This window comes from Phalangium opilio, unplaced genomic scaffold (genome assembly GCF_054372755.1).
Source record: "Phalangium opilio isolate 3A_F unplaced genomic scaffold, DU_Popi_V2 ptg000113l_1, whole genome shotgun sequence".
NCBI lineage: Eukaryota > Metazoa > Arthropoda > Arachnida > Opiliones > Phalangiidae > Phalangium > Phalangium opilio.
Window position 1 is genome coordinate 6,954,100 of NW_028324209.1, and position 17,345 is coordinate 6,971,444.

The 17,345-nt window shown below is 37.6% G+C and overlaps 1 protein-coding gene across 7 annotated transcripts in view; it reads left to right on the forward strand.

The window, feature by feature from the left end:
- LOC149623626 (tyrosine-protein phosphatase Lar-like) overlaps positions 1–17,345 on the forward strand; it is a 199,741-nt gene that overhangs the window by 125,068 nt on the left and 57,328 nt on the right. For 5 of the 7 annotated variants that reach the window (XM_089852750.1, XM_089852754.1, XM_089852753.1 and 2 more), the window contains exon 4: positions 9,414–9,539. In XM_089852750.1, coding sequence (XP_089708876.1) covers positions 9,452–9,539 — 88 coding nt within the window. In that variant the 5' untranslated portion in view covers positions 9,414–9,451. Of the gene's footprint in view, positions 1–568; positions 743–8,658; positions 9,540–17,345 lie in introns of those variants that run through there. The other 2 variants (XM_089852752.1, XM_089852751.1) reach the window with 2 other exon arrangements.

Consider the following 17,345-nt stretch of genomic DNA (forward strand, 5'->3'; position numbering starts at 1 on the left):
ATGTTTCTTATTCAATATCATTTTGGTTTTCAACTAAATTGACTGATCCACAACCAATATCGGTTTATCAAAAGGTAAATAAATATACAGTATTTTCTGCTATACAGTATAGTAGGTTTATATTTCATCTGCAGTAAATATCTATTGTTCTATTTACACAAAACGAACGCCAGATATTTACACTTCAACATTTTCCATTGTTTGTTTAAACTAAACCTCGAGGATCATTGCTTTATTAAAGTATTGTTTCTATGGAAACGATGGTTTATTATTTTTGTTTTCAAGTTTAATCCTATAGTAATCCTTTGGGAAAATAAGCTTCGACTCGCCGTAAGATAGATACGTTACTTATGCTAATAAAACCTCGAATCCAAAGAGGCCTATTTAAAAACAAGGGAACCAGCTCCATGCATGCACCGCGTCGTGCTTTTAAGCTTAAGTAAGGCAAAGTCCCGAAATAATCGCGGCTTTTCGCCTAATTTTAGAGGAGGGCCTACGTGAGGAGCTTTCAGGATGCGTTTCTCACGAGCAATTAATCTGGCTCGCGTACTCGGCCGAGGGGCGCGTTGACAAATAATCGCTCTGGGAATGAAACAAAGAAAAAAAAATTGCCCCGAAAAAGGAAGGGGAGAAGAAGTTGGCTTCGAAATATTTCACTCGCGTATCACAGCTTCTAGTTTAGAGAAAATAATGGGAAGCGTCACGACGTAGAGCTCCATAGCACCGCTGGATCTTAACGGGGGTAAGTTTCAATTAGACATTACCATGAGTGACGTATAGTGATTCGATTATATACTGTTGACTTATTGCAAATTGAGCCTTAACACCCATACAGCGTTTGATCTCTGAATGTTTCCATTCCTCGAAACAGCCAATGGTTGCTTCTTCCAAGAAGCTTCTAACGCGGCGAGACTAACCCTTTTGGACCATTTACATAAGGGCTCCCTTGAACCCCCTCCAGTGTCGCGCCAACCCGCATTATTTACGAATTTTGAGCGCCTGTTTCCAGGCTTTCTATTACTTAGAAGTATATTCAACGAGACGAGAGAAGTTGGTTAGTTTCGGGGACCCAGAACCCCGCGAAACAATGAGAAATTGTCCCTTCACGATAGTTACTTTGTGTCTCTTCAGCCGCGAACTATACCCACTATCGTTGTTTGAATGTCAAATAGGCCATAGACAACCTTACCTATAATATAGATAGACAAAGATATGTATTTTGAATTCGATAACTTTTTCTATATGCCCAGCAAACGAGTTTGTAGGATATTCGCATATAGTCTTAGAAAACGTTTCATGTTTACTTGTTTCGCACGATCGTTGCTACTTGGCGTCAAAAATATGGTTCCATATTTTTTATTTCTCGAGTAAATGCAGCCTTTAAAACGTGTTTTTCTCTGAGATTTTTCTTTATATTTCTTTCGACAAGTACCTTCGCAAAGTGGGTAAAAGGAAAATATATGTTCCGAACCAAATAGCTTCCGCATTGACGCGTTTTATGGTCTTAAAAAACATCCTTTTAGGATAGAAAAGAGTCGCGTTTACAGTATAGCTTCGTGGACTTGATAGAATAGCGCTTTCGAAGCGACGTAGATCATAATGTATGCTTATATGTGCCCTCTAAATGTCTCTATTAAAACCCATGAACGTAATTACCCATAAATCATTTCGTCGACCCTCTTGGTTGGTTGTTTTCTTCAATCGCAAAAATATACAATAGTGTTTCTGTATATATTACGAACGCATTCTAGCCCTTGACCAGCTAAGGTTATGAGAAAGATGAAGGCTGAAAGAACCTCCTGTAGATAAGCATAGCTGTAGTAGACCCGTTTGACGAATGAACTCTGGCTGTTTTTCCCGCCACATCTTCCCCTCTCGGCTTGATTATGAAGCATGATACCTCTCTTTCTAACCCGGTAGATTGTAGAAAATAAGCTAGAGTGCTCTGTGGGAATCTTTCTTTCACGCGGTGCACATCCCGGTCGGGGTTAGAGCTGCAGTGCTGCTTTCATTATCCATGCATCTTCATTAGGTCGCCCCTCGCGTCCTACCCATCCTTCGCTAATAGACTCACCTCTTCTTCGGCGGCCCCCAACTATACCCAAAGAGAATACCTTTTAAAGGATAGCTTCTTCTGAAGAGCGTTTTCGTCTTTGTCTTTGGACTTTGCTCCATTATTTTCAGACCCCGCGGAACTTGCGGTTTCAGGAAGTATTCGCCTCATAAGAACACCTTCTTTCAAGAGATGACGCCGAAGAAACGAACATATGTAGACCGAATCCATTATTTAACATAGTAGACCACCATGATGTTAATGTCTCTTTTATTCAAGTAGATATAAAATTGTCCTAATATGCCTTATCTTCTCATCCTCTTGGCTTTTAATTGGTTTGGCCCATCTTGTTATGAAGGGTCCACCGCAGACTGGCGTATTTTAAACATTTCATGGAAGCCCGCGACTAGGGATTTGGGAAATAGAGTCGAGAAGCCGCGAGTTATTTTAATAAGTATTCTTTCATGGGCACTATCCGGTCCGGGACTTTTCTTCTTCACCTTAATACTTCCTGAATTTAATTATTCCCTTTGGGGTATAGTCGTTTGAGGAACTTCTGGAGATTGTCGTCCGAATTCTGCAGCCTTACAAAGGAGTTTACAGTCAGGCCATTTTCAAAGGTAACCGCGTCTCCTATTCAAAGTCTTTCCCAAATCCTTTTGTTTCTTCCCAGAAAGAGAGAGGAAGGATTAAGATAACGGTTTTAAAAGGAGGTTCAACCTTGTTTCGGATGAGCTTTGCTTCCTTGCATCAGAGGTTTTTCCGAAAAATAACAAAATTTTGAATGACTACCTAAAAATGAGAAACTTAAATTAGAATAAAATTGGATTATGTTTGTATTATATTTTATTTCCAGAGAATCATAATATTTAACATCTACATTATTAAAGAAGACAAGAGCAATTAACTTTCAGAATAACACGAGTTAGGCTTCAGAGTGAAGCGGATAACGTTGGGGTATAAAATTCTATTGGACGACATATACCCCGACCTTTTAGACTTTTTTCCGCATTTTGTTTCATACTAACGCTTTGATAGAATCTTCTTTGAGTAAACAGAGTGTTTAAATCAGAAATATTCATTATTTGTGGACGATATTCAGCTATCGGAGGCATAATGCTTAATAAACCTTGGAGTTAATTGAGTCACTATAGCGTCCGATCAATAACTCTAACAAATACTCTGACTTACTTTGGGCGGTTTGTATAGTTAAATCAATCGACATTGCGCGTTGCGTAACGTATCATCAATCAAAGGTTAGAATGAAATCCTCGTAACGGGCTCCAATATTAAAATCAAAGATTTAATATAAAGACGCCTTGCCATTATTTCACGAACCTTTTTGCTGACTAAAAGGTCCATTGTGGGTGGGTCCCGGATTGTCGTGTGCCAGTCGTCTTTTCCCACCGTTGATCGAATTGAACCCTCTCGCTACCATCCCCCTTCTAATGGAGCTTTTACACCTGCCACCGTTGTTTGGCGTGCCTGTGAAGGAAGCAACGCGATCCCAAGGAATATAAATACCCATAGACCTTTTCAATGAAACGCGGAAAGGGAATCGTGTTTGCCTTTTGTCGTTTAAAAAGAGACTGTATTTCGGAAGTACAACGTGATTTCCATCGAAATGACCGGTCGTTCTCGTTACGTACACCACTTTGCACTGTAGTCAAAGTCAACCATGGTCTGGTGTACCTCGTCGCTTAGTGACTGTTGTTCCACGTTGGGGATATTTGTTAAAGAGTTAGTCTGGTATTCTCCTCCCTTTAACCCCTAGTTATAGAGTGCCCTTTGATTAATGCGAGCCAGGGACGTTAGGGTTAAAATTCGTGATGGATCAAGGCAAGCGACCCGCGCCTTTTAGGCCAAGAGAAGAGAGGGAATGCTTGAGAGGGGGTAGTAAACGACTAATGGACTATTAAACTGGTTATTTAAATGTTAATTCGAAACTCACAATCTAGTATAATAATCGCGCGACTCGTTGCAGCTAGCCTCGCTTTGCAACCTTCGGTCTCCAAGTTTTCGGACACATTACGTATTCAGGGCCATCTTAATTTTCGTAACAACCAAAACCACGATACGCGGAAAGTTTTGCTTCTTACGTGCCTCCCAGTGTCTCCTAATTTAGCCTTAGGCTCGCGACTCTACCTATATCTCAGAACCTTGTATAAATGTTTCAAAAATGTAGCGTGCCAGAACGTGCATTGGTCTACTGATTTTCTAGACACTTTTTAGGCTTTGAGACCATCTAAGATGTAATTTAAATTCAGCAACGCTACTATATGTAACTTTAAGTGCATTTTGAAAACTGGTTTTTGCCTAGAAAACTCGTAACGTTGTGGAGTGACGCAGTATCCAACTTTTAAATGACCATATTTTAATCTATGAGTGAATGAAGTGGTACTAAGTACTATTTAAACACTTCATTCTGTTTCTGGAAAGGACTTTTATTAAACAAATTTTTTTTGCAAACATCTAAGTTAACGATATCTCATCTAGTTGACATGTTCAACCTTTTTAGGTTCGAGTAACTTATCCGAACCGATGGTCAACTCTCCTATCTCTGGGGTTAATTTCATGGGAGTTTCCTATATATCCGGCTTAAAACCCCTAACTGGAGAGATTTACAGCTGCTCATCTCGTACGGTCAAAAATAAGAGCCGCACGGGTTAATAATAGGAGTTGAGCGTTGCCAACGAAAAACCAAAAATTGGCCGCGTTCCCTTATCGGGTTTTGTTAAGCGCTTTATTTCTCTAATAGCTCCGTCCTAGGAAGACCTATAAGCTTACCAACGGCACCCTGGCAAACCCGTTGCCCCTCTCTACCCGTCTAATTGCCCAGAAATTGCTGTTCTCCTTTATTAAAAGGAAACTCTAGCCTTATTTTGATAAGTTTCTGGCCCGCAGCGGGGGAAAAAACATATTCTTTTTTTTTCTCGTAAAATTCCGAAGCCAAAATTTTTCTCTGATTATATCGTAAATTTTTTTATTGCTCTTCTCAACTTTTTCTTTTTGCTTTTCCTTGAATTATTAAAAGGGATAACAGTTTATGGGTTTCAGTATCGCCTATATTCATGTTGAAGCTTATGTTATTACAAAAATCAAATTATTTCCTGTATTAGTTTATTCCATTGGTAGACCCTAAAGGATTATAAGTATCTATTATTGACTTTCTGAGTAGAAACCCATCCAAGTTACCAAAGAATCATAAGATATGTTCCATAAGTATGACACTACTAGAGAATCACTGAGAGCTAGTTAGAGAGCTACGCGTGAATTAACAACAAGCGGTTTTGCAGTCCATCTTCCTATTTAGTCTGTACTAAGCCTTTGACAGCGCCTCACCAGGCGTGGCTTTACGAGACCTACTTCACTTCATGACAAGCTCACAGTAGCCAGTGATAATCCTATTGGACTAATCTTATGAACTTATGTTTTTCAGAATAAATTTTAGTGTCATGACAATAACAAAGTTTTAGACGAAATTTCGAGATGAATTGGGTAGTTTCATGTGCAGAGTATCTCTAAAATCAGCTTGTGTCTTCGCAAAACTGTTTATCATATCAGTGACAGACAACGTTCTTCAGTTCAGCGTTTGTTGCTTGCTTTATCAACTTGTTTCATTGGAAATAGGAAGTTTCCGGATAAGCTAGAAGATGTTTTAGTTTCCTTAAGCCAAGTGGGTGGGTGCTTTCTTGAATATTTCAAGAGCGAAGGTCCTTATTTCTTGATTTAGTGCTCTTGATCTTTCAGCTAACCTTTAATTCCTCGCTAAGGAAATTATCGGTGTATTTTCCTAAAAAGAAGAAATATCCCCGTATCAGCCCCTCGAGCTAAAGCAGCTGATTTTTTTTACTCGCAAAATTTATTTCGAAATCACCGTGTTAAGCTTCTTATCGGTACAGCTATTTATAAGCTAAGCTACCCACAATTTTACCCTAAATTAAAGGAAGATGTTTGGTAAAATTATTTAAGATAGTTCCACGAGGTCTGCTTTCTTAAATTTGTAGTTTAAGGTAAAACACGTTTTGTTTTTTCTTCAGGTGAATGAAATAAAAATCTGGTTAGATTTTCAGTGTTTTAGTTATACTTGAGTTGTTTTAGTTGTTGTACCAACATGTTTTGGTACCAAAAATAGACGGAAATTCAATATATCTGAATAAATACTAGGATATTCTGCTCGCCTTTTAACTATCTTCCACTGAATTATCATTCAGAATAATTTAGCTTTATTTGTTAATTAACTTTCCTATGTTTAATCAGGACTTGGATTTTGACAGCACTCTATTGTAATCTTACCCTGCATTTGCGATATTTTGAAATAAGTACAACTTCTTTCGAATTTAGCCTATTGCAAAATTGCAGTAGGATTTCTACTTTGTTGAGCGATTATTAAATTATATATTTTCTGAAAGTTATGTATTGAAACCCTTAAAAGAATTTCTATACAGAGAATTTCTTTTTCCTTCTATTTTTAGTCGAATGAATAATGTAAAATAGTCCGTGCATATTTAATCCTTCGCTCCATCTTAATTCTATTTCCCCATATTTTTTCTTTCTCTTCTTCCCTCTATTTTTGAAGAGTGCTTGAGGCTGCACTCCACTTTGTTTTTTACTCCAAGTCAGGAAAAAATAATAAAATTCCAGAGTGTTCTTTCGATAGGATTATAGGAACACTACATTCTCGTTACGGCTGCTATAAACTGAAAACAACGCTTTCGCGACAAAATATTTTAGACATTGTCTCTTGGGGATTCTTTCAATATACCGACGGATGTTGTGGCTTTTATGTTGATGTTGTTGTAGACTATGAGAGATATTTGTTTTATTAGTAAATAATACATACAATATACGAATAAAAAGCACACAAGGGTTTCGGTGCAAGGGTTATGACTCTTACTCTTACTTCTTGCACTGTTGTAATAATTCAGACGGTATCGTGAAGTTGTGATGTGACTAAATAGAAACTTGAGGGAAAGTTTTTACTTTAAAGGGTCTTAAGATGTTGGTAATGGTGCAGTCAGCCCACACCTTCTATGAGCCCAGGACGCGTGTAGAGCTGTCTTGAGGGGACCCCTATTTGGTCCATTTTCCCTGGGCCTACAAACTCTCTCGACGCCCCTGAACAATGCGAATGCCTTCTTTACTGAAATGTGAAACAAGGATTAGTATCATTCCATCTTGTTGCGTAGTAATACTTTCATATCTGCGTGTAAGCTAGCTTCCTGGGCTTATGGAAGGGAATCTTTTCTTTTCTCTACCTTCTCATCCCGGTGCTAGGAGGCGCTTGTTGGTCGACTTCACCTGTTTTCCGGAGCGATTTTCTAAGGTTCTATTCCCTATGCGGGCACCGAGGCTTTTTAGCCGCGTGCTTTTTCCCTTTTCTTCAGGAAGCTGTTATTGGGTTTCTATGGCAACGTCGTGACGAACACTCCAGCTGATTGGTGGACGATCAGCGACACGCGCATCGCGCCAATTCCCATAGGGAAAAGAAAAGCCCGAAGCTCTGAAAACGAGGGGTTAAACACTTGAAAAATAGATTGAATTTTCAATTATTAAGTAAAATTCTACGAATAATTACAGTTCGATAATGGCAAGAACATATATCCCGGAGTATTTCAATCAAATTTAAGAAAAGCGTATCAAGAAACTGAATTAAATTAAACTAAGTTGCCTGTAGACACGGAATTTAATTTTGAAGTACTATACCCCTCTGGCGAGTCATTCAGCCCTGCACCATCCTTTTCCTTTGTCTCCAGTTTTTTTAAGGGATTTTCTTTTAGAACTATTAGCTATAAAACTTTCCCACTCGTAAACATAGCCTGTAGCTATTGTTTTCCAGCCATAAGCCCAAGCACTTTTTTGATTAGGGAAATAGGTAAGTAGCATGCACCGGGTCAAAGCCTTTCCCTGGTTTTTCTCCACGTATTGTGTCGGGCAATCGAGGCTCTTCTTTTTTAGCCAAGGAGAACGCGGGACGTCATTCCATCCGCTCTAATTAACTTGTGGGCATGAATTTTTAAAGCGGCGTTTAACCTCATTAACTTTCTCATCCTGTATCAAGGCTGATGCTAGATATAATCTTTGTTTTCGATGCCTTTTTCCCAGGGAAAAAGAAATTTTCGGGAATGGTTAAACTTTTACTGCCGTGCTGAGTTTCGTGTTGGTAGAGGTTAATTAAGTGAATGGCTTCTGATATATTTAAGTAAGATTCTAAGATAAATTTGGGAGTTCGAGTATTTTGTTCATAATAGTCAGTAACATGGTCTAGCTACGAGTCAAATACGAAACTTGGTTAGGATAAAGTTAAACTAGATTAAATATTAAAAAAAGAAGTTAAATTTGAATCCTCATATCCGGAACCTACACAACTCCGTCTCTTTCAATGATCGTCCCTTCCCCATCCTATCAATCACTTTTTCGTTAAAAAAAATAGGGGGGGGGGAATACTCACCTTTCTCGCAAACAAGCTCGGAACTTCTAGCATCACTTTACTGTTTTACCCCATCTAGGTAATTTCCTTCTCTTAACATATTCACAACGCCATAAAACCTTTATAGCCGATCCCTGTTCCGTAACGTGCTGCCAAGTATAGGAGAAATAGGAAAACGATGGCAAGAGGAGGTGGGTGTGTAGGGGAGCGAATATTAAGGCGTAGAGGGCGGGAAAGAGGGGGGGGGGAAGAGGAAAAGTAAAGAAGAAGGGAAAAGGGTAGGTAGTAGCGGAGTCTCATTGGGAGATAGCGACAGTTCCGCTTTCTGGCACTACGTTGCAGCCTTGCGGGATAGCCGGAGAGAGAAAGAGATTCAAAGTGCTTGCAAACGGGAAGGTTTGCTTCTCCTAGTTGCAGCCTCGTGCCCGCGTTGCTTGAGGGGAAGGCAGCGTTCTAGGGGCTCGAACTAGCTTTCGGGGAGCTCTAACGCACGAAATTCATACACGCGGACCTCCACACGTAAGAGTTTTCTGGATCGTGGAGCTTGAAGAAAACGCGCGGGCCGTGCACGCTGTAGAGTTGGTCGGTCAGCTAAGCTCGGCACGCGTTTTACCATTTTCCTTCGAGTTTCGGTCTTAAATTCCTACAGATCATTTCCCCGATGAACATTTTTCTTCAAAAAAAGGATTATGTAACGCTATAAGAAGAGACGCCATTTGGATATCGTGTTTATTGTGCCAAAAATATTTTAACAAGTGTTTCAGTTGTGTTGTTTTGTTTTCTTTGGTTTGATCATTACGCGTTTGGTGGGTCGACGGGTCCTTGTACAGCCAACGTATTTTCGCCAAAAAGGGGGGAGATATTCGCGTTTAACGTTGGAGTAATGAAGCGGTGCTCTGATCGTATCTTGGGTCATCTTTTCGATTTCAGGTAGCTATTAGAGCGCTCCAATTTCTCTCATTTTTTGTATGTCGAGAGCCATGATGCTTGGAAACACCTTTATCTTGGTGATTCTGGGATTGTGGCCTAATTTATTACAACACTGCTTAGCCGATGGTAAGTCGCATCTTTTTCAATATTTTTCATCTTATTTCGAGCCTGAGCTGACGGATGAATTTCGCTACCTGGAAACAATACTTTTCTAGAAATTAAATAAAACTATAAGTTGTTGAGATTTTGAACGTAAACAAGTTTCCAAGTGAAATTTTGAGATTTACGATGTTTTGAAACAAAGGTAGAGGAAATTCCTCCGTAAGTACTGCAAATATTTCAAGGCGATTTTCAATTTCCTCATGTCAAATTATCAATTTGTATAAACTGGTATATAATCCTTAATCAATATATACAATTTTAATTGGAATTCTTACACTATTGGAATGACTCATTTTGAATTTCAATTAAATGTACGAATTAAATACTTTATAATTGAATATATACCGTGATTAAATTGTCGTCGCAATTCCTAAATCGACTCTACATATCGAAACATCATTTTAGTCAACAAATTTCGAGGTTAAGCCCACATAAACAATTACCTCCAGATGCAACACGTAAAAAAATTTCGAAATGATTATTTGACGATGACAAAATCAGAGTTCATTTCCTTTAGTGAAACCCATACTTAATCGTGAAGTGCTTTTTTTACTGTATCACTAAATATATAAATAATGCCAGAAGTACATAATACTTCTCTTCGAGAGAAGTGTACCACAAAGCAGGGTAATTGTAACTTAATTCCTCATCAGAACATTTAGAGCAAGGTTACAAAACCGTATCACATACACCATAAATAGTTTCCTCATCATTACTCTATTAGTTGTTCACTATTTGCCAAGACGCGCTGGTGGATTTTTGTCCCACGTGATTGTCTTGACGTGGGACCAAAATCTCCACAAGCCCGTCTTGGCAAAGGTTTGTGGGTTGATTTCTGAGGATTTAGTACCAAACACTTATAAAATTCACACTAGCACTATGCGATGCTCATCTGAAATTTCATGAGAGCAAAAAAAAAATAAAAAAAGGGTTGCATGAGCATGAGAAGAATCATGTTACATAACTAAAGTATTAAAAGGATACAGAGTATTATCCTTCTTCTATTATCCTATTTTGATTATATGTACTTCGCTCCATAATAATATACTCTTGCTAATAGCTAAGCATCCATTTCCATAGAATACTTTGATTCCCAAATTGTCCCACAAACATTATATCCACCGCCTAAAATAGGATATCCTAAACTGCTCCTTTTCACGAACGAATGCTTCGATGAGGGAAAATAACAAACCCAACTCACGTAGCCTACCTTAAACCTTACAATTCCAAAATGATTGTTAAACGTTCCTTTTGATCCCGTAAGGTGAAACAAACTATATATTAATAAATTAAGTACTAAAAAGCACTCGAAAGCATTGATATAATCTGAAACTGGAATCGTATCGTAATTTCTAAAATCCCCTTTCGTAAGGGCAAAGGCCTTCGGTAAAGTTTGGAGCGAGCATTTCGAACTTTGATACAATATAATCGCATAGACGTAATCTACACTATATACCTAGTGAAGCTTTCAAAGAGGATTTTAAATAGCCATAGACTTTAGGATTATAGAGAAATTAAAACGAGCCTTATTCAAGTTTATAATCATGAATATAAACTCACGATGAATATTGTTATTGGCACATTGACATTCTTTTGTTTTTTTAATTTATTACCTTTAGAAAGTTAAAATATACTCGAAATATACCTACTAAAAAGGGGGAATTAGAACTAGTCAAACATTCCATTATTTTTAAACAATTTTCAAAGTTGTCGATAGGCCAAAAAGATTCAAAGTTATTTCCACCATTTTTATTCTGTATTGAAAGTGAGAAAACTGTGAAAAACAATTGTACGATTTTGCTAAGCCTGGAATTTCGAAAGTTTTTGGTAATATAGGCCTACCCTTTTGCGATACGTTCTTTGACACAAACTTTGTCCAATTAGATCATCGGTAGTGTTTTGCAAGCAAACTGATAAATATAGAGTAATAATAGTGGATCTTTTAAACCTAATATCGACAAATTTTAAAATGGTTAAAAATCAACAGAAATATTGCACACAGTTTTTGAACCAACTTTTTATTTTTAAAGCAAAAATAAAAAAAAAACAACAAACATGATTGAACCCTTCATGCTCCAATTAAAGGATTATAGCAACCTAAACCAAACATTGACTATATTTTACTTTCGAACAAAAATTCTTACATAAATCAGTTATTATATTATCTAAGTATTCATGGACGAATTGATTCAAAATTTTGGATTAATTCTTGCTATAAAATCATTTACGAGACTATACCACGATCGTTTAATAAAGCTTTCAATTTGTTGGGCTATATCGCTTTTGGCGTTAAAATGGTATTTAACTTCGTCGCAAACCCTTTCAATTTCGAAACTATTAAGACAATAGTCGAATACCGGAGTCGGCTGATCAAAATCCTTAATTTTCTTGATTCCCCACTTGTGTTTACTTAAGATTGTCTAATCCCGAACTATAGGATCGTAAGAGAAAATATTGAAATGCATACGCAACAATCGCCCAAATATGTGCAGATGTACGATGTTTATACCCAAACATTGATGGACAGAGAGAACTGATTAGAATTAGATCCGAGTTCAGCCATAAGAATTTTTGCTCATGCATCACAACTAGACCAAGAACAAGCGGAGGTGTTCTCAAACTTTGTTTTAGAAGTTAAAAATCTCTCCCCCCCCCCCCTTTAGGCGAATGAGGGGTTAGCGACCTCGGGGGATTCTTTTAAATTTCATTACGTCGTATATTTTCTTTAAAAAACGCCGGGCTTTGTGAAAAGTTAAACCAATTTTAAGGGCTAGAAAAATAATCAAGTAGAGAACGTGCTCTAATAGGCTAAAAGGCTTCCGTGAATGGAAGCGAGAGATAATTTTATTTTCCCCTATTGCTGGCGCGATACGTGTTGGATATAAATGTGACGTCATCGTCGAGTATCGAGGGGATAGTCCGTGAGCATTGGAAACAAATGCAGTGCAAATACAGGGTGTTTCAGATAAATCTGTCATAAATTAAAGGGTGTGTTCTTAGGGTCAAACTGAGTTTAAAGTATCAATGAACATGGGGTCTTCGGGTCTACAAGTAACGGAGATAAGGGGAAAACTTATCAGAAACACCCTGTGTGTGTTTATTTCCCAATATGATCGATATTACCATATCTCTCGCTCCCTGACTAGTAGTTAGATAATTAAATAATATCGGGAGAAATTGCTATGATTAAATTACGTGTCCTCGTTGATTTCAAAGCAAATTAACCCAATTTGCCGTCGTTCACACCGTCCGCGAGCTAAATTTAGTATCTACAAACTCGATACCTTTTTGGTTCAAACTGCGGTAGGCTAATCTTAGGTGTAAATAAAATTCAAATTTATTCATTTTCCATACTAAAATGTGAATAGCACATTTTGTCATACGACTCTGATCAATTTTTCAAGAGATTCAAGTTATAAAACTGTTAAACACGAGTTGGGGTAAACAATTTCATCTTATTTTGATTCATTGAAGATTGTTTATAACTTAAAAAATAGAAAGTTATTATAATATTTCCATAAAGATTAATTAATATATGAATATTTTTTATTTTAAACCCTTATCTTTACCGTCAACGGATAAAATATAAACAAAAAGTTCCTTGGATATATACGTCTTTCTTTACCACAAACAGATATTATTACATTTTTCATTGAAATTAGCTCCAGGGTTTAAATTTCTTGAAAAACTTTGGACAAGCCTAAAATATACCAAACGTTTTTGTATTCATCAGCCCTTATTCTCACTTCCCTCAAAATATTACGTTCGTATAATATTACTTCCGAATCCATCCATCTAAACTCGGAAACACAGAGCATGCGAACTGAAATGGAACCCTCTGCTACATACAAATTGGCCTAGAGTAAAAAAAGGGGGTGAAATATCGAGAGGCCAACCACTTGCTGTAATTGGTGTACAACCTAACTGTAATGATTACGTATTCATTCTGTAATCCTTCGAAATGATCTGTAATCACGCGTAATCATTGTGTAATCACTTGACTTCACCTGTACTCATGTGTAATCACTTGGCTTTACCTGTACTCATGTGTAATCACTTGACTTCACCTGTACTCATGTGTAATCACCTGACTTCACCTGTACTCATGTGTAATCACTTGGCTTTACCTGTACTCATGTGTAATCACTTGGCTTTACCTGTGCTCATGTGTAATCTCGATGTCTCTTCGTGTCTATAGTTTTGCATGACACAATCATTATTGTCACTCTGCTCATCGTAATTATACCGTACTTGTCGTAATCATTCCGTATACTAAGCGTAATCATTTGTACTCATGGTAAACTCATTATTGCACTCAATGATTACCTAATCAGTGTACAAGAAAATTCTTACTGGTCAACCCCTCGTGAAATATCGGTAAAAAAAAGGCAGTTCGTTGAATCGAATAAAAATGTTTAGGAATTTCTTTCTAGGATTTTTTTTTCTGTCGCTTTATTTTGGGTTAGTGGCTTCCGACGTATTATTTCACCAGAGTACGAAACAAAAGTCAGTCGGGACAGCAGGGACAAGGATACGAGAAGAAAAAAAAGGGAATTTTCCCCCGGGATAATCCCCAAACCCAAACTTCTGCAGCCTCTGTTTTTACTCCGCAAAATTCTGCCCAAATGGAAATAAGTCGGAAAGGAACACGGGAAAACATGGACGTTACGTTTCTAGCTGGACGAGATAAGAAATTCCCTTTCAGTACTTCGAAAACTAACAAATGGTTGTAAGGAGCAAATTGTAAAAGCCACTTGGCAAAGAACTGATTTTATGCATTTGATATTATTTTCAGAATTATTATTTATCTATCCTTATAAGATCAAATTAGTATTAGATTTTAGTGGATGTTTAGATTGCGATCTCAAATGAACCTACTCCTCTACGTATTCTTCTCGCCAACCCCCCTTCCGTTTTCTTTAATTTGATAGCCAATCAGCAGCTTTTAGATTAACACGTGAGCAAAATCCTTCCTTAATTGGTCCGCTTTAGGCGCTCCATAATTTAGAGATAGCATCCATGACAAGTAGGGCATTCGCATTCCTAAGTGCTACTATCTATAAATTCGTAGTTTACCATTTCTTTTCCACTGTTTTATAACAATATATTGTAGCTTTCCTGTCTTTAAAGAGATAAACGTCCCTTGCGTTGAACAATATATATTTAAAGCTTTGGGGCACGGGTTTTGAATTTTCGAAATCCCTTTTACATCAACGATTCATACCAACAGATTTTTTTTTCTTTTTGGAGGTAGAGAGTTTCTTTGGTTTAAAAATGTCAATTACAAGATATACGTGCATATTCTACCTTTCGTTTAACCTTTGGTAAATAGAATTTCAAATGTTGAAAAAAAATCCACTTTTACTTTTTGTTGCGGAATTTGATTATTTGCCCTCGGGTTGTCTTACCTGGAATGTGGATGGAGGCTTTCGTGGATTTTGTTTTTTGACTCACTATAAATGTTTTATGACGATTATTTTGGGGTTACATTAATTTTAAATGTTACATTTCGTATACTTCAGCCCGTGGTATTGTCTTATTAGTGTCTGTGTTTATTTTACTCATCACTGAAGACAAGATAAACATATATTTATGTTTGAGTTAGGCTCTGTTACTACTTGTTTAATTATAAAATTTGCTATTTGATCTATGTAAAAATTAATTAATTAATTAGACAACCTAAACTTTGAGATTGATCCAATGGCAACTTTATAAAACTTTCAAACAATTACATTCTGACATTCGTTTTTAGAATTTTAGACAAGGGTTATAAATGGAAAGTTTAAAATCTCTCTTGTTATTGCATTTCAAGGGATTGAAAAAATCGAATCACAAAAATAAAATTGGAATATCGAATTTCTAAAGTGAAATCTGTCTTAAAAATCGAAAAAAGTAACTTAAGGAAACACTGAACACCGCAAAGTTAATAGACAAAAGGGCTATCTCTTCCGTTGATTCTCTCTTACGAAGCTACTGCTAAACCAATGAAAAGACTACAGTCCAAATGACAATGTCACCCAACTCTGATGTATCTTACCCCTTTCAATCTGTTTTTGCATATGAACTGACGTGATCACGGACTTCTTATTTCTAAGTGGATGGGGCCAAAGAAACTATAAACCTATATGCGCCCTGGGCGTTTCGCGCTTCGTTTACTTTAAATTACAAATACCTAAGCCTAATTTGAATATTAAAATTGAAAAGTACGAGTGATTTTTTCACGCGCAGTACTTGAAAGATCGCATGTACAACTACGTCGCTAGATGTTTTCGTTCGACCAATTTCTTAAACCGTCTAAAATATCACCTATTTTCATTCAATGTAAAGAATGCTTTCGTGTGATTTTGACTCGAGGGAATTTTGTAAAACTTGCCGGGTTTCCCGTTCCCCATCTATACGAAAGAGCCATGATAGAATGAAGGCCTGAGAGTCTTGGGTTATTACGTTAAACCGTATCGCGTCTACCTTCTATACTTCTCTTTTCTTCGTCTGCTTTTTCGTTCTTCTCTTTCTTTTCATCCGTTTGTACCTCTCTCTCTCTCTCTTCCGCTACATCCTCGCGTTGCACTTGGTGAGGGCACATTCTGGCTTAGCAGTTCTTATTCCCTCACGTCAAAAAGCAAAGGAAATCTGATTTAACGCCGCCTGTAACTCCGTAACTGGAATCTCATTCGTTTGTCGTTAAGCTTATAAACTTCTTCCTTCTTTCATAATCATAACCATCTCTCATTTTCTCTCACTCACTATATATTCTGTCGTTCTTCCTAACTTTGTTCCGAGCCATTTAAATTTATTTTGTGGTGGATAGTTGGATGCAGAAATCCCATAAAAAGATTATTGGAAGTACTTAAAAATTCGAAACGTTACAGATCCTTTATTTTTTTTATTTTTTGTTGGTATCCCTGGTGACTGTTTCAAATCGAAGCTCTTATAGCGGAGTGCATATTAGTCAGGTACGACCGCGTTTTTCGTCGGCTAGCTCCGAAGTCTCGTATCTACGGTATATTCAATGATGTAGAAGGGTGAATCTATTTATGACATCCGAGTGCAGCATGCACCGTCTTATTTGTTCATCCTATCCTCGGGGCCCCTCATCCCGTCTAAGTCGCTCACGTATTTTGTCTCACCTGCAGCTTTCATGCCCATTTTTTTTCTCCTCTAGCTCCAACTCCCTAGCGAATACCGACGGAGAAACGCTCTATCCACGAGAGAAGAGTATGCGGGTTGGGAGAGGATGGGAACGGGAAACGATCATAAAAAGAGAGAGGCTAAGAGTAAAGGCCTTAAAGGGAGGCTGGTGGAAGAGGAAGGCGCATTTTCCCACTGTTTCTCGCGCGTGTGCAACAAGAAAAGGGAGTCCCGGCAAAAACAGGCAACAAACACGGTTCTCTACTCAGCCATGCATGACGAGCACCCCCTCTTTCCAACCTCTTTGACTCCTTTTTCAGAGTATGAGCTTTTTTTCCTTCTTTGTCTTTATGGCCAAGTTCGCATCTAATACTCTTCCGTCTCTTTTGATATTTATATGCACGGCGAATCAATTTCATATACTAGATACGATGTAAGGTAATTTTATTGGATTCTTCACACCAACGAACTCCCAGATCCAATGAAATCTTTCGCTGTAGTTGGAGCTACTTTAACAATGCAAGCTCGATTCGGAAACTATAATCTTGATTAGTATAACCTTTAGGACGTAGTGAACTTTTAAGACTAATTCTTATTGGACTAATTAGTTCTTTGAAGTTGAATCCGAGTTGTTTGATTTGT